General features: G+C 46.6%; 1 protein-coding gene across 1 annotated transcript in view; it reads right to left on the reverse strand.

Annotated features, from left to right (window-relative positions):
• The window catches only part of LOC138510848 (low-density lipoprotein receptor-related protein 4-like), a 495073-nt gene that overhangs the window by 233252 nt on the left and 238997 nt on the right, over positions 1-22824 (reverse strand). Inside the window, exon 7 of the mRNA XM_069626521.1 lies at positions 14456-15002. Coding sequence (XP_069482622.1) covers positions 14456-15002 — 547 coding nt within the window. The remainder of the gene's footprint in view (positions 1-14455; positions 15003-22824) is intronic.

Genomic DNA, 22824 nt, shown 5'->3' on the forward strand with positions numbered 1-22824 from the left:
GTTGATGGCGAAGCCCAGTCATTGCAACAGCTGCATGGTAGCACCGAGATTGTCTTGCGTCCTCCCTGGTGACGAACCTCTCACCAACCAATCCTCCAGTTAGGGGTATACATGATGACCTTTTTGTCAGAGAAACGCAGCCAGTGGTGCCAGACACTTTGTGAACGTCCTTGGAGACTACTTCAAGCCAAAAGGGAGGACCCGAAACTGGTAGTGTTCCTCACGGACTACAAACCGCAGAAACTTTTGGTGCCGTTGATGCATCGGAATGTGAAATTATGCATCCTCTAGGTCCAATGACGCCAGAAACTCGTCCGGCTGCACCGTCTGGATGACTTTCTGAAGAGTGAGCATCTTTAACTTCAGGCATTGCAGATTCTTGTTCAACGCCCGAAGATCCAGAATGGGTCACCACTTGCCGTTAGGCTTCACCATGAAGTAGCGGGAATACACCCCTTGGCCCCTCTCTGCCACCGACACCAGTTCCATAGCCCCTTTCTCCAGCATAAGAACCACTTCCTGCTGTAGGATTTGAAGATGTGGCTGCACGACAAACACCGGTGGAATGGGAACCGGGGGACGCGAACTCCGAGTGGCCTAGACGCACCATTTCCAACACCCAACGGTCTGATGTTACTTTCCTCCACTCGTCCACATGCATGGCCACCCTGCCCCCCCAGTCGATTGCCCTGAAGGAAGTCATTGTAGCGGCTTAGTCTGCCACCCTTCAGAAGCTGAGGACTGCAAACTCTGCTTCTGCTGAGCCTGAAAGTCCCGACTCTTCTGCGCCGACTGGGGCGACCGGCGATACCCTTGCGAGTAATAACTGGACCAACTGTAACCATGGTCCCTGGTGGAAGCAAACCGAGCATTACCTGAAGCACCCTGGAATTGGCGAAAGGAGCGAAAAGAGTGCCCACTCTGTAAGGCACCTAAGGATTTCGCTGTTTCCGTGTCCTCCTTCATCCCTTTCAGGGCCTCATTGATCTTTTCCCCAAACAAGTGCTCCCCTTCAGAGGGCATGTCGATGACTTTGTATTGTACTTCCGGCCGAAAGTCAGTGCACTTGAGCCAGGCCTGTCGTCGAAGCACCACCCCATTGTTAATCTGTTTAAACCTAGACACCGCTAAGACCACAGCAATATTTATGGTGTGGTTGGAGGCCTCTTCCCCCTCACGCACCAACAGCAGGGCATCCTTGTGGTGCAGCTCCGGTAGATGTCCCAGACTAGGCGCCATCCTGTCTCCTGGCCTCACTTGTGTTGACTTCTGGCCTTCCTGCTGGCTGCCGACACCACCGACTCAGGCGTGGGCTGTGACACCAGGCATTTTGGGGTAGACTCCGGGGCCTTGAACCTCTTCTCAACCCGACCTTTAACAGCCGGCCCTGAAAATGGATGGGGCATGGTGCGCAGGCCCTCCTGCCACACATGGTCCAGAATAGGCACAGAGAAGACGGCCTTCCTTCTCTTGCTCATATGATCGAACAGGACGCATTTCTTCTGCTCCTCCTCTGTTGCCAATCCAAATTCCACACCAGCCTTAGACATGGAACGCCCCAAATTTCATCCGGTGGGGATGGTTGCGCCAGACTCTGAGGCTATTCCACCTCCACGTCCGTATCCCATGCGCAGATCCTCGTTGACTAAGCCGTAGACAGTGTCCTGTGGAATACTGTGACTCAGGCAGGTCACTCTCCTCTGGATACAACAGTGGACGACCTTCCCTCACCGGGAACGGCACAGGCAACCCGCGCCGGAGGAGACTTCCTCCGAGGGCCCCCAGGAACCTCAACCACTGGCACCACCGGTTCCACATTTGGAGGAGGCAACCTCACATCCAGCTGACCCAACAACTACTGCAGCATGGACAGTACTTGGAGGGACAAAAGACTGGATTAACCAGCGGATAACCTGCCGGACCAGCGCCCATTCCACTGGACGTCGAAGGCCCCACACTTTGAAGGCCCAAAGCAGACGGCCCCAGCACCGGAACCTGGTCGTCGTCCACTTCCGAAGACACTGAAAAAGTCGCCGGATCTTGATGCATAATGCTGTCAGGCAGAAGAGAATCAAAGGCAGCAGACTGCCACGCCCCACTCAATCTGCCTGTGTCCACTCGCGTGGACGAGAACAGCATCAGCCCACTGGAAACAACAGTCGTCGCCAAAGCAGACACCACAGTCGACGACGGAAGGGTAGCCTTAAGTCCAACCGTCGAACACGGTCCACCATTGACGCGGTCGTCGGAACTGCCTCCCTCTGCGTTGACTTCACCAGAGACCCGGCCTTCTTGGCATCACTGGACCGTTGTTTAGAAGACTCCTGACTGGAGGACGACCAGTGATGGTCCCCGGAAGACTAGCGCTTCGAGGACGATTCCGTTGGCTTGGACAAGCCCTTCTCCTGCGCCATCGACTACTCGGCCCTACCACCAGACCCCCGGGAATGGTCCGACCGACCATGCTTGGACGAAGACGTACCCTTCGACAGCTGCTTACTCGAAGATCTACTGCTCTTCCCCACCTCCGACGTTGACACAGCAGGACGATATTTCTTGGCCGGAGGTTCGGCCGACACCGCCCGGCGATGTTTCAGCGACTTCACAGGCCGCTCCGAGGACAGGCTTCGGACCGACCCCGCCTCCCCGAGGCTGGGTATGTGCCCTCATTGAGCCAACAGATAAACCGCTGATTGCGGTCCTTAAGAGTCTTCAGCGAGAACCCTTGACATATCTCACAAGTGTCTACCAAGTGATGGGGGTAAAGGCAGTAGAGGCAATCCATATGGCCATCACCTTCATACTCCATCAACCCACAAGTAGCACAGTGCCAGAAAAGAGACTTCTTCGGAGCGCCTGAAGCCATCACAATTCTTGAGTATCAAGACGCACGTGCAAAACACGAAGAACACAAAATGATCCCAACAGTTTGGAGACAGTTGAAATCTTAAGGGAAGCCGCGGGGCAGGGCTATTTATACCCTACGTCCTATTGGTGGGGACCTAAAGCACCAAAAAAGGATGTTGATAGGACACTAAAGTGTTGAAGTTTTCCATAGGAAAACGCTAGGTTAAAGTGACCGAGGTTCCCAGCCTGACAACGGGGAATATTCGCAGCATGTGAATCCATGAAAGATCCAATGCTGGAGAAAGGCTCATTCACCCATGCATGGATGCACCACACTGTTCTGGCTGCTGCAGAGGGTGGATGCACCAAATGCAATGCATAACAGCCAGTGGTGGGCTGGACAATGTTTACATTGGAGAAGCATAAATATTTGCCACAAATGTGTGCTCATGACCAAGCATATCAAGGGAGCCTGAATCAACCAAGGTGGCTTACAAGGGTTTCTTTCCCCTCCCTGCCCCCAAGAAAGTTTAATTGATTAAAATGGTGCTTTATAGACTATAAAATTGGGTAAAAAGCCGGACACTTTGCAATCAGTTTTGTAGTGTGTAACGCATGAAAAAAAACAATAGATGAAAGCCACCAATAGTGTACAGGCGCATTTCCTAACAAATTTTCATGAGCAGTTTACCCATAAAAACATTTTCACGCTTGCTGTGCCCAATCATTTACATGCTGGATGCATCAACATACTGTTTACTTTGTGCATAATGCCAATAACTATAAGAAAACATGTCCAAGCTGGCTCTGCCAATATGTGCCAGTATCCCCACTTAACCTACTCCTCTTGATTTTCTCCATTAAAAATGCCATGTCAAAATAAGTGGTTGCACCAATTAATGCAAATCTAGACACGCTATAATACTTATGCTTGCTTGATCATAGATGCCAAGTAAAAATGTCAGACCACAGTAAGAAATGACTATACTGGCTGCACCAAAACGCCATTATAGCCACGTAATACTTCCCATGCTTGCTTTATCATGGATACCAAGTATAAAATGCTGCACCTCTCCTCCCCCATCAAAATCAGTGCTGCAGCCTTGAAAACAAGCACCTGCACACATTGAAACGTTAACTCGCTTGACCATTCACGCACAGCATTGCCTCGCTTATACACCCATACACCATGCATTTGCTCATTCACATACTGTAAGGAACTTTCAAACTAAAGGATAAGTGGCTAAAGTAAACTGAGAACATGGAGCTTTCCTGAAAGAGCAAGAGGGGCCTTTCACAAAAGTTTGCTTCCTGTTAGATTGTGAATCTTGCTCACTGCCATGATTAAAAGGGGCCCTTGTAAAATGCAAGGTGCACATAACTGCATGCACTCACCAGAAAATGTGCAACTATTTCCAAAGCCTTTAACTGAATTCAGAGATCGGCTTGTCAATCCTAAAGACAGGCAGAGAATTGTGCACATGTTTATGGGAACATTCTACATGACAGTGCAAAAAGTCCAGATTTCATACTTTAAAAACACAGTTGTAAACCAAGTATTTCTTTAACTGTTGCCTGTTCAATATGTAAAGACAAGCAGAAAAAATGTACAAGGAATTTGGAACTGGGCCATATGTAAAAGATTGTGTTTGCAATCAAAAGAATTTAGCAGCCTCACGACCATGTAGAGTTTTGGAACCCAAATGAAACATTTCCCCACAGTGCCATAGTATTAATGGCAGAAGATTTAGTTGTGGATCATAACCAAATATAATTCAGTTTCATTGCATCTTGCTATACATATAATTTCATTGTGAATAACACAAAGTATTTAACTTGAAATGGAACATGCCTGATCAAGTTACTGAAATCAGGTTGGAGGAGTGCAGCCCTAACCTAAGGAATGCAGTCTTAAGAACATTATCATGAGCTAAGACTTGTAAGATTGCCCTGCCTGAATCATGTTTTTTTTTAATCAATCTCAAAGTGAATGCAAGTCACAAGACAAACTAGAGTATTGCATTGACAATTATAATATGCTTCCTATAGCAATGTTATGGAAAAGAGTTCATGTGGGATGTACCAACAGTGACCTGTTTGCCTAAATTGGCATTTGACTTCCAATTCTTTTCAAACTGAAGAAAAGTTACATGTATGCATTTCATCCCCAAATGTCATCACAAAAATCATGAATTCATAAGGAAAGCTTTTAGAAACATGGGACTAATTGCAAATCCTAGATCTAAAATATGTCATTACCCCACCCTAAAATTTGCCAGGGGCGTAATGGAAAAAATGAAAATAGGGGAAAAATTATTCTCTCTCAAAAAACTAACATTCAAATTTTGTATTCTTCCTCCTGTTGTGTAGATTTAATTGATTTGCATTTTATTTAACTAGTACATGTTAATCAAAAGTGGTTTGCCTCTCCATAACATGAGTAATGGAAATCACTCACATTTGCAGTCATGGGACTGAGGGAAGAGCCCCTCCTTTCATGCCACAGGATCTGGGGAGGCGCGGATTATAAAAAAAGCTTGCACACAGAACTGAGGGATAATTCTGAATATTGGGGGACAGATTTTAAAGAATATTTCTTGAAACCGCTGGAAGGAATGGCTGGGGAGCAGAGCTAAAACTATTTAGATGAGCGATTCCTTGGAAGACTGGAGACAAAAGACGTTCCAGAGAGGTGATCAGCCCATATTCGAAACTGGGTTACAGACAGCCACCTGATAAGGGCCTTGTTGAGGCATCCGCTCCAGATGGAGTCCCAATATAACTCCAAATTGTCCCAATAGACTGTCCATGGTAAATCCAGGGAATAGAGAACTAGCCAAGGGGAATGCTAATATGACAGAGAACAAGTGCAGTATCCAATATGGTGCACTCAGTCCCCCATTTACATTTAATACAAAGTGAGATGTAATTTCCTTAAAACCCAATGCATTTTAGTATTGAGAGGTACCGTTTAAAACTGACAGCATTTTGGTGCAACTTAAACGTAGAAGTGTTTTTGTAAAATTAAGAACCAGTAAATAGAATCCATCGCTCATGCCGACATGCAGGCCATAGTATTGTCATGACCTACTATTGCCTAATGTGACGATATGCAAACTCTGCAACTTTTGTGAGCCTAGTTCTATATATTATTTGTCTGTGCTAACAGAAAGTAGCACAGCCAATTCATCCTAGTCACAGAAGACCGTAACTAAGTGTTAAACCTCTGAAGTCCCTTCTCTTTAAATGCACAGGCAGACTAAGGTGTAATGGGAAAGGGCAAAGGTGTTTTCACATTGTACCCATTACTGGAGAATATTACACCTCCATCCTGAAAACTTGCAGAGCTGAAGGCAAATGAGATTAGACTGAAAACTATACACATACAGTAAAAGTCATGCACACATGCAGATTGTGCACTTTTCAATTATATATTTCTTTTAAAAACTTTCTTTATTAAGAGATTCACGTCTCAAATCCATTCAACAGTACATGAATGCGGTGGGCCACAGCAACGGCATTCCATAATAAGCAAATTGCCAGCAAAGAAACAGCAGAGTTCAACAGTTAGTGTATAATATGAGGGTCAGGTCTTGTTCATGAAACACACTGTGGTGCAGAATTTCATTCTCCTGTCTGGCTTTACACTCAAATACACTGAATGCAGGACAGTCAGTGATTCCCCCAGTCCCAACCCGGGCCATTGAGCTAGCAGGTAGGACAAAATGGCCCCATATATTATTGGGACTGTTCTGCTGCCCACATAGGAGGCTATTCTCTTAATCGGTATCGCTGACCCAGACTAGGTCTCTGAGCAAAGTCCCGATTGCAGGAGTGGTCGAACCAGTCCATCACAACAGAATACATCTCCTTACGACTATCATGCATGTCGTTAGCAGTTTCCATCTCTGCTTAGGTGTCCCAGGGAGCCAGCCAAACAGAGCACAACAGTTTGCAGAGTACTTCATGGCCCAGCATATTGGAGACTGCCTCCACCACCCCTTCCCAGAAGTCCTGGTGCCTAGGTCATAGCCACAACATATGAATTAAGTCAGCCAATTCAGCATTACATTTTGGGCAACTGCCTGCCCTGGTGTGATCAAACAGATGAAGGCGAGCTGGGGCTAGGTACACTATGCAGGGTCTTGAAATTGGATCAACTGTAATCGTGTGTTAAATGTACCGCTATGTGTACGCTGACGGAGCATTGGCCACTGTTTGTAAAGGAAACCCTGTTATCTTCCTCCCATCGTCATCTGCACTTCAGGGTATTTAGGGGGGAATAGCATTGGATTAGACCATACAGCGTGGAGACCACCAGTCTCGCAGAAGGAGATCCCAGTAGGTATTTTAGCAGCGGGAGAGCAGGTGGCATCTTGGGGAATGACAGGGACCACTCTTAAGGTGGCCCGGATTCTGAAATACTGTAGTTTACATCGGAACCCTACGCCCATTTTAGGAGAGAATTGCTCCTGTGATCCATATTTTCCCTCAGGGTATACATCAGCCATGTCGATCCCCACTCCCAGTCACTCTCGAGCTCCAGCTTCATCATATGTCGGTGGCAGGCACTTGCCATTCCAAAGCTGAAGGCCCGGGTCAAAGGGGATATCAACCCGCAATCGCTTCAGAACCCTGTTCCATGCATGCACTGTGCACGCTACTGGGTTGAATTTGCATTTATCTGACACTTTTCTCGACACCAGCACCCCTTGTAGTGCAGAAGGACACACCAAGCATTTTTGATGTGTACGTGAGGGTAGGGGGCAACCGGCATCCAGGAGGACACAAAATACAGCTGAGTCACAAGAAAATACAAGTCCACATATGGTACACCAATGCCTCCACATTGCCAGGGCCTAAACAAAGAGTCCCAGCTAACTCAGGTGGGCAGTGGATGCCATCTTAATTTAACCAACTGGGCCTTCAGCTTGGCGAAGTAACGGACTCCCGGCCACACAGGTATGTTTTGAAAAATGTAGAGTAGTTTGGGGATCATTATTGTGGCTACCGCGATCCAACCTAGCAGTCAAAAGCGGGAGTTTTCACCATCACTCTACCCTGGACTTCAGAGCATGCAGGCATCTTATGTGGTTATTCTCCTGTTCGGGCATCTCAGCTTTCCTGCACCCCTAAGTACGTGACTGACGTCTGCTCCCATTTATAGTATCCAGGCGCTTAACAGCAGACTCATTTAGTAGTAACAGGATTGACTTTGACCAGTTTATCCTATGGCCCGAGGGCCAACTGAACTGCGCTATCTCCTCAGAGAGCGGTTGCAAATTAAATTGCTGGGCCTTTGAAGTACAGGATCACAACAACCAGGTATAATGACACCAATTCTCTAGCCCATCCCATTGCCATGCCCCTTATCAAGTGGAATTTACAGATACAAATCACGATTGCAAGGAGCAGTGGCGATAGCGGGCATCTCTGCTTGGTCCCGCGGCTCAAGCTAAAGGCCCTGGATCGTTTGCCATCAAGTCCTATCCGAGCGTTTGCTCGAGCATACAGAAGGCGTACTGATGTCAAATAGTATTCTGGGATGCCCACCTGTCACAATACATCAAATAGGTAGCTCCGTTTGACAGAGTTGATGGCTTTCTCCATGTCAAGTAGCGCTGCCTTTGCCTGTACCTTGGGGTCAATCTGAGCCAGGATGGCAAAGAGCCTGCGCAGGTTCAGCGAGGTCCATCTCCCAGTAATGAAGCCCAACTTGCCCGCACAGACAATGGTCGAGACATACGGGAGCAGTCAATCTACCAGCAACGTAGCAAAGATTTTAGTGTCTAGGTTCAGCAAATAAGTAGGGCGGTACGAGGTGCAATCGAGAGGGTCCTTCTCGGGCTTCAAGATCAGAGTGACCACCGCCTCTCGCATAGCAGGAGGAGCTGTTCCACCTTCATCCCCTCCTCCCACACGGACAGTAGATGTGGACTACCTCTGGGCCAAGTTCCTTGTAAAATTCTGCTGTTATTCCATCGGCACCAGGCGCTTTGGTGGAAGGTAAGGCTTGCATTACCAGTAGGATATAATTATGTGTAATAGGCTGAACCTGCGCCTCAACCGCCTCCTGTTGTAGCCTCCCTCTAACACAAGCAGGGATGCTTCGCTCACATATCTCCCTAGTTCCCATGCGGGTAATGACCCCGTAGATGCGTATAAGCATTCATAGTATTGTCGGGCGGTGTCGAGAATGGCATCCGGTTTTACGACAACACCATCCACAGCGGCAATATCCGTGGCTCCCCTTTCACGTTGGATCATTGCTGACATCAACCTACCAGGCCGGCCCTCTTCATATCGATGAGCCATTGCCAGGTATTTAACCTTGCTTTTGGCTAGGTTATTGAAGCAGTCCAATGCATCCCAGAAAACCGGCTCTGGAGTCAGCATCCCCCTCCTCAACCCCACTCTCGCGGCCCTTGATAACTAGCTCTACTCCAGTTAGTTGTCTTCAAATAGTCTTCAATATTCCCAATTCCAGGGAAAGACAACACCCCCCCCCCCGCCACCCTGGAGGACTACCTTGAATGCCTCTCATGTGGAACTCATTGGGGAGAACAAACCCAAGTTTTCTTGGAAGTATGACTTGACGAGGCTAAGCACTTCATTCCAGAATACTTTGCCAGATAGTGCTGTGGCCTTGAATCGCCAGAAGGGCTGAGGCGTACCCTCACCACCCACAGCTAGGGACCAGAGGACAGGCGAGTGGTCAGACCGCATTCTTGGGAGAAGGCTACAATCGATCGTACTAGGGGTGGGCTCACTAGCATATAGTCTAGGCGTGAGGAGTTATTATGGATGGATTAGTGAAATGAGCGAAATGAGTGTTCCATGCCCTCTGGATGGAGCAACCTCCGCCCCCCCCCCCAAACTCCAACTCAGACATGCACCTCCGCTGCCCGAGATAACGGGCGAGTTCCACCAGCTGATCTATCTCTTACTGGGTCTAGGATGACATTGAGATCACCCTCCCAGACCATATTGGTATGCAGATATTTGTGACACCTCGAAAGTACTGTGCCCCCATCACCCTGAGATGATCGCAAACCTCCCATTGGGTCGATAACTGTTTCCATGGTACGAAACTGGAGTAACATGTGTATGTGGAGTAGAAGGTGTAATATTTACAAACCCCCCGCCCCACCCCCAAGGACCTGGCGACCCCCTCATTCACACCACCGACCAGGTGGGTCTCCTGAAGGAGGGCTACCTTGGCTCCATGTGTTTCACAATACTGGATGACCTTGCAGGTCTTATGCAGGTTGTTTAGCCCTCGCACATTCCAGCTTAGTATCTTGCAAATAGCCATAGGCCACAAATTGTTGTGGACAGACTGGCCCTGCCTCCATATACCCCGACACCTCACCACAAGTGAAACCTAAACACAAGAGACTTGAATCATTTTGAAAAATTAACTCCCAACATTGACTCACCCATCCTGATCCACCCCAACCTCACTCTTTCCACCCAATGCACCCTGGTCCCCACCCACACTGCCCACCCCCAACTAGCATTGAACTGTTCCACCCTCCCTCCCGTCCCCAACATGCAGACCAGTGTGGGCCACAGCCCGGGGGTGCCGGACTAGACCACCCAAGGGGCCCACCTGCCTCATCCGCCCTCAGGGGGAGGCCTTTACAGTATCATTGCTCAGCAACTGGACCAATTTGTTAGATGGACAGCATATCTATAACCCACCAGAAACAAGCAACTACTCGGACAGGGGTTCTGGCTCGGTCTTGGGGCCACCTGCGACACTTGATGTGCCCTTTCAACCAAGATTTGTGATGACAACCATGGTTCCTATAGGACTTCTTGGATTAACTTTTCGATGAAGATCTCCATGTTTTGCTGCGGGACTGACGCTGGGACCCCCCCACAACCCAGATGTTATTCCTATGAGATCTTGCCTCCAAGTCTTTGTCGTTCTTTTTAATTGCAGTGACTTCCCTCTGTAGCTAGCAGATCGCATGTGTCACCTCTATGCTGGTATCCTTCGTGGCCCCAACTTTGTGCTCTGCCTCGGATATTTGACCACTCCTTCTCGATACGTTGCTGCATGCGGTTGACCTTGTATGCCATTCCGTTGAGTTTCCTATTGATGGAATGCGAAGCCGGACCTCATTTCAGCTAGCACTAGGCTGAGTTCCGAAGCCGGGGCGCACACAGCAGAATTCCTGGAGGCTTCATCTGAGCAGACCTGGGTTGACCTGTCCGTGGTGTCACACGCGTCAGCATCTTCTCTCCCCCACCACACAGACCCTTCTTTTGGGAGAATGGCAAGCGGGATTGCTGCTCATTACCCTTCGCCATACAGTACCTTCTTCAGTGTTCCACAGTTCAATGACCAGGAGAGCTCTGTACTTTTTCAAGCAGACTGGTGTATGCAGTGACATTGCCCACTAGTGTCTACACCAGCAGGGGAGGTCAGGGCAGCCCCACTGCAGGTCTAGCGTTGCTGAAATGTCAGTCTCTCCTGTCCCTGGTGATATCCCTGGGAATAAGGGTGGTCCAGGTGAATGGGGTTGACCTGGGGAGCCGACCAGCTATGATATGGGGCAGAGGGTAGCTAATTCGACATGGTGACAGAGGGACACATAGCCGCTGATGTCCCAGAGGACCCACTCACAGTCTCAGCCATCGCATAGTATGCCACAGTTCAGCCTCAAGATCAATGTTATGTTCTGTAGAGGATGCCCGAGTGTGCGCCCTGGCTTCACTAGGAGCTGTGTTAACGTGTGGTCCCTCGTCTCACAGCGAGTTCTGTCGCAGTCTCCTGCTGGCAGTCACACCGAGTCTCACTGGGTCATGCCTTCCATGCAAGAGTAGATCGATAAGCATGCAGAGTGTCCAAGGTGCGTGGATGTGGGACTAATTGAGCAAGTCTTACCGCTGAGAGATCTTGTTGCTTTGGAGTGGGGGGCACCCAAATATGCTCTGGAGTTTAGAAAAGGTGCAACTCTAATTTCTGTCCTTTGTGTGTAATGCCCTCTATGAACCAGCAAAGCCTGACACTACTCTTCACTGATATGTGGGTCTCCAATCCCAAACACCTTCTGTTATTAAGAGTTTGCAGGGTGAACACCACTAGTCCAACAGTGTCAACTTTCAGCAGGCTTTGTTTTACCACAAGGTCAGCACACTTATTTCAGGGCTTAGGAAGTCCGCTAAGCTCCCCGGGGCTTTTGTATGTATTGCTACTGATCCGGGTACCGGTCGCATATTTAAGACTCAAATGTGGTGGGCAGCACCCTGTAGAGCACAGTGTGGTACATGGACGAACACCAGTAGTGGCCACAAGTATAGGCATGTGCAGGGAGCCCCTCTAGCTCACCAGCTCAGGTGTGGGGGGGGGGTTGGAGGCCCCCTTTCACCCAAGGGGGCGCTCAGCTGCCGATGTTACAAGGCTCCCGCTCTCAATCCCGGCCAGCGCCGCACACCACACCAGCTGGTGGAGCCAACTCTCACCCAACGCTCCTCACAACGGCAGCCGCAGGGGTCCAGGCTCCAGAGGAGTGCAGCGGCTAGTTGGTTTTCAGGCAAGAGGGTCCCAGGCCTCCCGCTGCGACCTGGCTTCGGCACAAGGCTTGATGTTCATGTGCCAGATCCTCCTCTGGCGAGCTGGAGGGCCTGCCACCCGGACCAATTCTATTCCAGTGGCCCAGCCGATCCGAGCTTTGGTGGTCCCGCCAACGATCACCGGTCCTGCAGTGTTCCTAGGGCCGAGTGGCGTCAGCATTCCCCAATGAGTTAGTCCGGGCTCCTTCAGCAGCGCAAGCTCACGCAGCTTTCTCGCTGCCCTCAGGGCTCACACTGGCAGCTTATTTAGCCTAAACTCGCACAGATGGTGGACAGCGATTCTGTGTGTGCCCCGCCACAAGGATTTATAGTTTATATGGCCGGTACGGTGCTGGCCTTCCCTTGTGCAGACTTCGCGCAGAGCTCAAAAGGAAGCAGCCATCTTGTCTGCGAGCTCGCAAGCGACACGGCCTTTCAATTATATAAATTTAAAGGTACATACCTATGTTCAGAGAAAGCTGCCCATGCATATTCTGCATTTAGCGAAGTGTGTACAATCCCAGAGTTTTATTTTCCTAAACCAAACTTTTAGGAGATAGATGTACTTGAGTCTTGCCTACATTTAAGTGTCCTACACAAAGCAAATACTTTCACAACCCGACATTCCTACAGGGGTGTCAGATAGACAAATGTTGTTTGTAAATATATTTTCATTCTAAGTAATTTTTCTCCAGTAAAATACTTGTCTTGATATTGGATAAAATCAAGTGTTTTGGAAGAATTTTAAATATGAACACATAGGCCTATAATCGACAATGCTATTATTGAAGAATACTGTGTTGCTTGGACAGAAGGAATCATAGAAGGAATATACTTAAAATGCCTAGCAACGTTTAGACTAGAATAAATAACTAGAATTGATTATGGATATTAATGCTTGGGTGAATTGAATTAGCAAGACAAATAAGCAATGAAAAGTTAGTTTTGCTGACTGTTTTTGTATACACAACATTGCAGTGATTTCCTTTGTACAAAGCTGGAGGGTCACAATTGCTCGAAGTGACTTAGTGCTTTAAGTACATTTTGAGAATTTTGTTCATCAGGTTTTAATCCTAATCAGTTTTCAGAAGAATTCGTACATGCTGAGCAAAGAGAGGCTGTTCACAAGCCGGGTCACAGGATAAGTGTACATGTTTCTGTCAAGCCAATTCAAAAAGTTCAACTAAACTGGTCTTCTAGATGCTAATGTGCCACTTTTTGTTATTGGAATTACTTGGTACTGCAAGTCAATTTTAATTGTATGTGGTGGAATATCTATGAGCTCATCAAGAGTGCAAAGTCACCAACATTTCAGGCTAAAGCAATTTTAAATGCCATTTACTACTCAATAACGAAGTGGTGGCCAACTTTATTTCCAAATGCTCACTTCCTAAAAGCTGTGCATCAACAGCAGATAGGGTGGAGCATCCGGCATGGCTACCGTAAGATTAGAGTCTGGAATCTCTCAGGAGACATCAGATATGGAAGCTTCCCTGCTTTGACAATTTCCCTGCGATCCAGGGACACGACCATAACACATAAGGCCTCAGTGATACAACATTTAAGCCATTGTGGAGTAGCTGAAGGGATCTGAAACTCTGCAGCCTGCATTTTATAGTCTTTGTGGTCTATTTTGCATCTTTCTGACCCTCAACCTGGTCAGACCTGCCATTTTCTTTACTGGATGGTACATTGGAGCAAGCCTAGGGTGCACTCTACGTGAAGGAACATGGCATAATCCCACACAGTTACACAGGCTGCCTAATAATACACTTTAGTCATTGTCAAATGACAAGTAGTCACTTATTGACTGCTACAGTTCCTTGCCAAGCTTTCTTTCCTGTAGGGCAAGAAAGCCTGTACTTTTCAAATCCAGACTGTACTTCTAACGTACTGTGGCTGCCAGGTCTCATATTTTTTATCCCCAAAACATCAAACATTTATAACAATGAATAGTTTCTCTATTTACATTTGGAACATATTAGTGGACATTAATTGCTTTTCACATATCACATTATGTGTATATACATATATATCCACTTACATCTATCAGCCCAGTACAGTCTTGTCCCGAGGTCTGCGAATGTGAGCCCCACTGGCATTTTCACTTTCTTCCATAGAACCTTCCTTCTGCTGCCATCCATAGCGGCACACTCGATCTTCGGCCCATTTTTTTGGTCTTCTGTGCCGAAATCTGCATAGCACATGACTCCTTTAGACTCGTATATAGCAAGTGATGATGGTCTGTAGAGTCCATCACTGATCACCTCGACAGTGTACATGCCATTAAAGGTGGCGACCCGAACGCACGGCTTCCATGTACTGATCCAGTATATGTTGCCACCAAGCCAGTCCACGGCCAATGAGATCACTGTAGCTTCTACCACCAAGATTTTCTTCCAGGACATAGTGCCCGAGTCCTTAACTTTTGACATTCCAATATAATCCCCCTTGGTGACCCCAAAGTAAAGGCTCTGTTCTTCCACAATATAGTCAATGGATGAAATCGCGTTAACGTTGATTAATGGGATATTGTTATGCTCTGGTAAAGCTTTCCGACCACGTTCGCTGGTTAGTTTCTTCAAGTAAACCTGCAAGAAAACGTACGAATCAATTAATGTACAGTTAACACAAGAGGGTAAAGGTGGAGGTACAGTAACATCAGGGGCCAAACAATTTTACTTGGAATGCAAAAATATAAATAGTCAGAATATTAATGATCTATTAGGATTTGTGTGGTTGACCATTGCTATTTGCATGGTCTACCGGAACTCTGGCTACTAGGGAAGTAGGTGGGTTTGTGGCTTAGTTGGGATGAGAGGGAAGGAAGGCACAAAAGGGCTGTGATCTTTTCTTGGTGCCTGCAGACCGGAAGTGTCCCGATATCTGCATGCAGGGGAGTAGCTGGGTGAAATTACAATGAGGGTATTGAGGGGTTTGTGTCCAGATTGCTACCTCTAAAGGCCAAAGTACAAGGATGAATTGGTCATAGGCTGTGGTATGGAAGTTAGATGCATGGCATAATCTTTTGTTTGCACTCTGATGAGGGCATACATAGCCATGTGCACATGCCTCGGTTGGTTTGTGGGTGTCGAGTTTGAGTGTAGAAATGGGAGTTGTTCGGGTTGGCACAGGCTGGAGTACCACATACGAGTGTGCATGTAGTTTCTTTGGCAGGCATGCTTTTGCCAAGGGCATATGTATCATAGCAACGGAAAAAGCTTCAAGTTACATCAGTTCAACCCTCACAATGAAAAAACAAACAAATGGCGCAATTTCAAACAATGCATTAAACATGCAGACATTCTGGTTTAGCTTCCCTACTTGATGTGACCCAGAAGGACAACTGAATGGCACTCCAACAAAATGTGTCTATACTGCGGTAAGCTTAGTTATAAAGGTTTTCATTAGAAGAGTTGTTAGGAGTATTTAAAAAATGAGTCAACCGAGGTTCATGAAATAATACAATTGACATAACATAAATCCACTGCAAACCCGTATTCAAACTTACAATATGAATAATTCATCCAATCCTGATTCCTTCTATATCTAAAGAAACAGAGCAAATTCCATCAGTTTACCCAATAGTTTGTTTCAAATGGTCTAAATATCTATGTATGATTCGGAATGTAAAAATCCATTTAATAAGGTTTTAGCTCTAACCAAAGGATTGTGCTTATTAACGAAGCTCGTGTTTCAAGAGACCGTCTAATGCACTTTGATCGACTTTTCTAAGAAATGCCCTCATTAAAGTCCATCTGACGCTTAAATAAAGCCCTAAAGACCATGAACTGGATGAACTGATGCTTTTCTTACCGGACGCTCTGCCGGAACTCAAAACTAGTCACATTTTAGGGGTGAAAATTCCAGCTGTCTGCTTAGTAGTTCAAGATTTTGTGTACCGCCCGTTACTTTCACTGCACCATGTTAGAAGACTGTTTGTACTAAAGAGCTAATATTGCAGAAATATTGTTCATTAATTATCCTTCCGCCATATAAGTGTCATCGCTTGATTAATGAAAACGTATATATCGATAATTATTCATACCTATGGGAGCAAGTCCAATGCTCCTGTGTGTATAGTCGATTCTTCAAGTCGGAAGTCATCCGAACCAGAATATACAATCTGTCCCTGTAGGGGGATGTGGACATTTAGTTAACATGTCTAATGCAATAAGCGCGGTGTAGGGAAAGGTTGGTCTTACCAAAGAATAGTATCCCAATCTTCTACAATATCTGCGAAACCTGACTAGATATTGAGTCTTCAAGCATCTTATGAGTGCTGGGGTTTGTCACAATAGGAGATTCCCTCTTTAGATGCAATAGATCACAAGTGCAATGACAGATCTGTAAAACGTGGAATAAAGTTTTTAAGGACATGGTGTTAGAACCAAGAGTAAGCACTGAACTAGTGCTTGTAAGAACTTACTTGGGGGTAGTAGCAGGAGAATCATAAATAGAACTGCTGGAGCTCCGTCCGGTTGCTCTGGCCAGTCAAACTGCGACTGCCATTTCGTAAAATGAATGAGTTTTGATATGCTGAGAGGTGTATGACGTCACTCTGTGCATGCACGAGTGACGTCATTACAACCATCCCGAACACTTCATATTGTGCATTTTTTTTGTAATTGAAGTTATAAAGTATAGGGGAAAACAAGTCCCTCGGTGAACCTACGGTGTAAGCAAGAAAAGAAATATGCAGAAACTGACCGAACTATTGATGGAAATCAACATGTTCTTCGCGCATGTGTTTGGTGAAGTCATGTCGCGTTAATATTTGCTGTAAACAATTTGAGAGACATGAACTAAAACTTCTTATAAATGCTTTTTGTAGAATTGGTTGAAATTAATTTTCGATCTGGAAGAGTGGAAATTACTCGAAACGTGTTGGGCTACTTGAATATTAAAGTATTTTATACTGTACCTTTATTTTCAAATTGAATGTTTTTTGCTGAAATGAATTGCATGTTTCCATATTTGAAGAAATACATATACAATTCTCAGTAAATACTTTTGAAATATATTACAGTGTACTCTGTTCCTCTTGATACAAGAGAACAGACACTAGACTTATTAAAAACCCTACAGCTTAAGCCATAGATGGGCAGGGGACGTGGGTTTCCTAATTGGACACTTTCTTGATCACTTCCCCCCAGCCTAGATGCCCCCTGTACCTATAACTCTACAAGATAATAAGCAACTTCTTTACACTATTCAATTGATTTATTAAGCTACATCCATAATTAGGTGTGTATAGTGTTCTCTTCCTTTTTCTATACTGGGGTAACCAGACCTTGCATTTCAGGGATGCCTACTGCCCAGTTTCAACACTACATCTATTTCGTGCTCAAACTGCATTACACAAGTAATCAACTATTTGCAAACCCAATTTACCACATCACTGGCAAAGTCAATAGATCAGTTCCTGACAAGTGGCATGGTCACATCAGTGAGCATGAGATTGTAGAAGTGCACACGTTTGGGTGAATGAATAGATCAGTGAATGAACAGATTTGGTTCACTGGGTGTTATGACGAGTGGCACGCTGCCTGCTAAGGTTTGGTACAGGAATGTTGCTGGGGTGTAATAACAGCGGGTAAGGTGTCAGGGATCAGGATGGGTTGGCAGGTGAATATAAGTGTCGAAATCAGGGGCAGTGAAGGCACAAGGAAGGGGCAGCCAAAGCGCAAAACTTGAGAGATGCAGGGCGTGGATTAACAAAGATGCACATGAAGGGATGAATGGGCTGATGGATTACTAGATGTGTGAATGCATTGAAGGGCTTGAACAAATGTTAGTTGAATGGACATACAGACAGAAGAATGTTGCTTGCAATGCTATAGGGGTGGATAAATGTGTGCAATTGGATGGAAACAGTGCATGACCTACAACCAACACCGGACAACCGTTCAGATTCAACCCTTAACAGAAACTACACCTGTCACAATGTGGGATCACTTAACTAGGCTAATCAGATTAATGCCCCCTCAAGATGCCGATCATTCTCAGTCTGTGGCGTTTCATAGAGTGCATCACACCATCTTTCTATGTGGCCTACATTATATGGCTCTCATCACACCTCCAGCACTCGGGTGGTTTACGTCCTTCTAGACAGACCTCAGCTAAAGTAGGCCACTTTGCAAAGACTTGTCCAATTCCTACCACATTGAGTGTGGGTTACGTAAGGGATCTTAGGCACACATTTCAACATTTATATCGAGCCACTATTGGTCCTACCAATCACACTTCCACCCTTACCTCCACTCTCTGCAATGCTGATCTACAAATCGGCTTGCTCGTCACGGTCCAGCACCAGCAAGGTGAATTCGTGATCCTGTCATATGTACTCTAAGCCATCAAGAAATGGCTAGGGTATAACAGCCTCTGGTTCAATGGTTTCAAACTGAAATCCAAGTCCTCAGCCCATTTGAACCAGTCAAAGAAACCTCATTACGATAACCTCATCCTCCCCATCTTATTTGGAGAAGTCGTTGTCTATAGAAAAAAGGCATGTAACCTGGGGGTTCATTTGATGTGGACTTCCGCATGAATTCACATGTTGACACAGTGGCCGTCCATATTCTATCGGCCTCAATTCCAGACCAGCCTTCAGCAGGACATGTTTACGCTATTGCCTTAAAGAAACACCAGCTGGACCTGAACCAGGCTAAATGCAGACATTTGCATCTGGTACAAGTAAAGGTCTCCGGCCAGGTGTGGTGACTTGCATACCTATGCTTGAAAGGCACACCACCACATGACGCTACCTACAAGGAAGGATCCAGTACGATTTGTGTATAGGGCTCTTTGCTACATAAAATCTGATGCTTGGGGAGAGAAAAAACAATAGTCTCCAAGAACCACAGTGATGGAGGATTCACTGAAACCTCTCCATTTCCCCCATCCCAGACAAAACCTCTCAAAGTACATAATACTCACGCCTCAAATATATATTTTTCAGGGTAAAACTGAAGACGTCCCCCACTGTTCTAATTAAAAAGATGGGAGGAAATGCTAGGTGCCAAGGAGCAACAAAGGTATGAAGGGGGCAGTCTACAAATGATACAGCTGGTAGAATGAGAATGCTTGCGTGTGGGCTGTGATGTTACGATGAGGCATTTTATAACACGCATGTACACAAGTGTTTCTAGGAGACGAAAGTCCTTGTGTGGGGAGATGAGGATGTTTATTTGCGTTGGGATATAGTGGCTATGTGGATGGATTGGTCTGCATATGTGGGCGAATGAGCGAGCCAGTGGGTTAGTGACTGCTGGATGAATGGGACGTATGCACGTTGAATGAACGATTAGACCATCGTTGTGTATGCACTAATTGACCGCTAGATGTTTGGTTTCTGCTTGTATATATGAAAGAATAATCTGGGTTTGCTGCTAGATTAAGAGTGATTGTGCGTGCTTGTTTGGTGTGCAGAGCATGAAGCAGAACAGTAGCCCGGCAGTCCTCTATTCAACTGGGTGGGGGTGCTGCTGCAGTGTGGGGGCCTGGGAAAGGGCTGGGGCTGTGCAATGACTTGCCGACTGTGTACAAGGGTCTTGACATTCCAGTCTCTGTGGAAGGCCAACATGCCTTGGGCAGCGCCAGTCATGGCCAGCCCTAACAGACCTTAATGCGGACCAACAAGTGGACACGTGGCTCGTTTGCCCGCCAGCCTCTGCTGGCGTATTTCTGAAAACCGAAACATTAACAATTGTATTTGTACTGGAAAAAGAATTCTGCTGGAATGTGGAATGGGACACTACATGAAGTGCTACGGGGTCCTCAAGATCTCATTAAGGAACTTTTTTCCCGAAGTGTCTCGTTTTGGGCAAATAACCAGAAGTATATATGTGCCACTGGATACTGCCCAGCAGCTCCCAGCTCGATAACCCAACTGGCATTCCCATCCTGCACCAAATGTGGACAACGCACAGCAGGATGGAACAATTATTCATGGGGTTAAAACCATCTCATTCCATAGCCAGATTGGGGGGGGGGGGCTCTCAATGTGTAATGTCATACACGTATCCGCCAAGCCACATGTTCATAGGAGCCTATTGAACAAGCAGCACATGTAAGGGGGGGGCGACAGGGGCAACTCGGGCAATCTGCACTAACGTGCATTCCTATAGTGAATTGACTGCTCCCTCTGGCCGGTGGCTCTCACAGACATGGGCCAACATGCATCAGGTGCATTCAGTGCCTTAAGTGGCACTACAAACCGAGCCGGGGCTCATCAAGGGGGCGTGGCCTAACAACGGGAATCCTGATGGCCCGTTAGGCCACGGCCCCTTGACGAGCCCTGGCTCAGTGGGTTACTGGCACCCCTGCCAGGCAGCCTTTTGTAGAGATTAGCACCCTCTCCCCTATGGGGGAAGAGGGTGCTAATCTCTTCATGTAATTTCTATAGGCTTGCCTGGCAGGGGACAGCGCCTCGCCTATTCAGCCTTAATGGTGGCGCTGCCCCTCGCCAGCTGGGGAGGGGCAGTGTCACCATCAAGGCTGAAAGGGTGAGGCCACTGGAAGAAAGGCCTTTTTCCTAAAGACTGAAACTCCCGGGAATCCGCGGGAGCTTCAGTATTTAGAAAGCAAGGCCTCTGCTTCCATCGGCCTCACGTTTTCTCCATAATGGTGGCACTGGCCCACGTGCATCGCAGGTGCGGCGCCACCATTATGGCTTAAAGACATTTTTTTCTGAAGCCTGAAGCTGTCGCACACGAGCGAGAACTTCAGGCTGTAGAAAAAATGCCTTTTCATGTAGTGGCCGGGGCTGCCAGGGGAGATTAGTGGGCCCCGACAGGGCCCCGCCTCAGAACAAAATTTCAGAGCCTGCTGGGGCAGAGCCCCGGCAGGCCCCGGTCCACTTAAAGCCCTGGGTGCATTCACCCACTGTACTGACCCCAGCACTTCAATGTCACCGTCTGTGCTAGTTGCACTTGCCTGAATTGCGCTCCTCAACGTTACCAAGGATCATCCAGCTCAGAAGATGAACTAAGCAACTCCAGCTGTGACTAGAGCAAGCTCCGTGTCTACATTCAGCAGAATATAGACTACATAACACTTTGAATGCAGCCCATTGCAGTAAATCAGGTTCATTGGACATATGCTCACGTTCACAAATGCTTCAGTCACAGAAGCCGGAAAAACTACAGGGCGATCCATAAGGGAATTTTAATAATATTTCGGAAAACAATTAAAGATATACTGTACTGCAATCAATTATAAACGAGGGACGCTGACAATACTTTTATTCAGTATAACATCAGTTGCCATACAGTTACATTCCATTATTAACAATATCAATTACATTAATATGGTAAAAAAACAAACATTAAAACTGATTACACAAACAACGCGATACAAAAAGTCCATTCAAAACTAATACTGAAATTATTCGGTTCAGCAATGGATGTTTTTCCAACATGTCTGCTGTACCAATAAAACCCATTACGATTGACTCCATCCCTAGGAGCACCTACAGTACATGACACATACTCCAATTCTTCTGCTTGACAATTGATTGTTTTGTAATGTTTCCTGCTATCCCACTTAAATCCATGCACAGGATAGCATTTTACCCTACACCCAAATAAAAGGCCTGCAATACAGGATACATTCACACTAATTGGTTATTTATATACCCAGAGGTTTCTGAGTGCAGACCCCGGGATCAAACCTGTGTTGCTCTGCATCGTCTTGCTTCCAAGGCGGTGTATATATTTGGCTACCGAATGGACCAATGCTTCATTTTCTGTCAGCGTGCATAGGTTCATAGCCTCGACAATGCTTCGACTACTTTACTCAAACTTAGGCTTCAGATACAATTTCCAACCGCTAATGTATGACGGACATATTAGCATAACATGAGCATAACATGAGCTTATGTTTCCAATAACACCATAGATCAGGCTCAAATGCCGCTTAGCAGCCGTTTCAGCAGGTAAGCGGTAATATCCAAACCTAAATTTAATGTACATGCAGGGACTCGTTTTAGTCTAGCTAGGAGTTCACGTTTTCATTGAGGATACACTCTTCCTCCTTCCCGTGAAATTGTATTCCCATGACTGGTTTTAGTGCTCTTGTCAATAGACTTCAAGGAGGGCCACAGCACTATCTAGCCAATGTAATGGGCTAACATTTCAATGTGTTTGCACCAAGGAATGGACATTACATCCCGTGCAAGGATGTCTTGCAGTTAGACTATACTTAAAGAAGGGAGTGCCCAGAATTCGGACCCAGTACACAAGGGGTTTCAGAACAATAATACAAGTGGAGTGGCGGCGAGTGTCCTGCAGGTTACTGTGCAAGCAGAGTCTGTCCTCCCTGCCTTTCATTGTTGGAGGAGGAGCTTTTCACCTAATCTACCTACAAGAACCTCCGCGGGACGCTCCGCGTGCACAGTAACCTGCAGGACTG

The sequence above is a fragment of the Ambystoma mexicanum genome, chromosome 6p (genome assembly GCF_040938575.1).
Source record: "Ambystoma mexicanum isolate Mex_15411 chromosome 6p, UKY_AmexF1_1, whole genome shotgun sequence".
Taxonomy (NCBI): Eukaryota; Metazoa; Chordata; class Amphibia; order Caudata; family Ambystomatidae; genus Ambystoma; species Ambystoma mexicanum.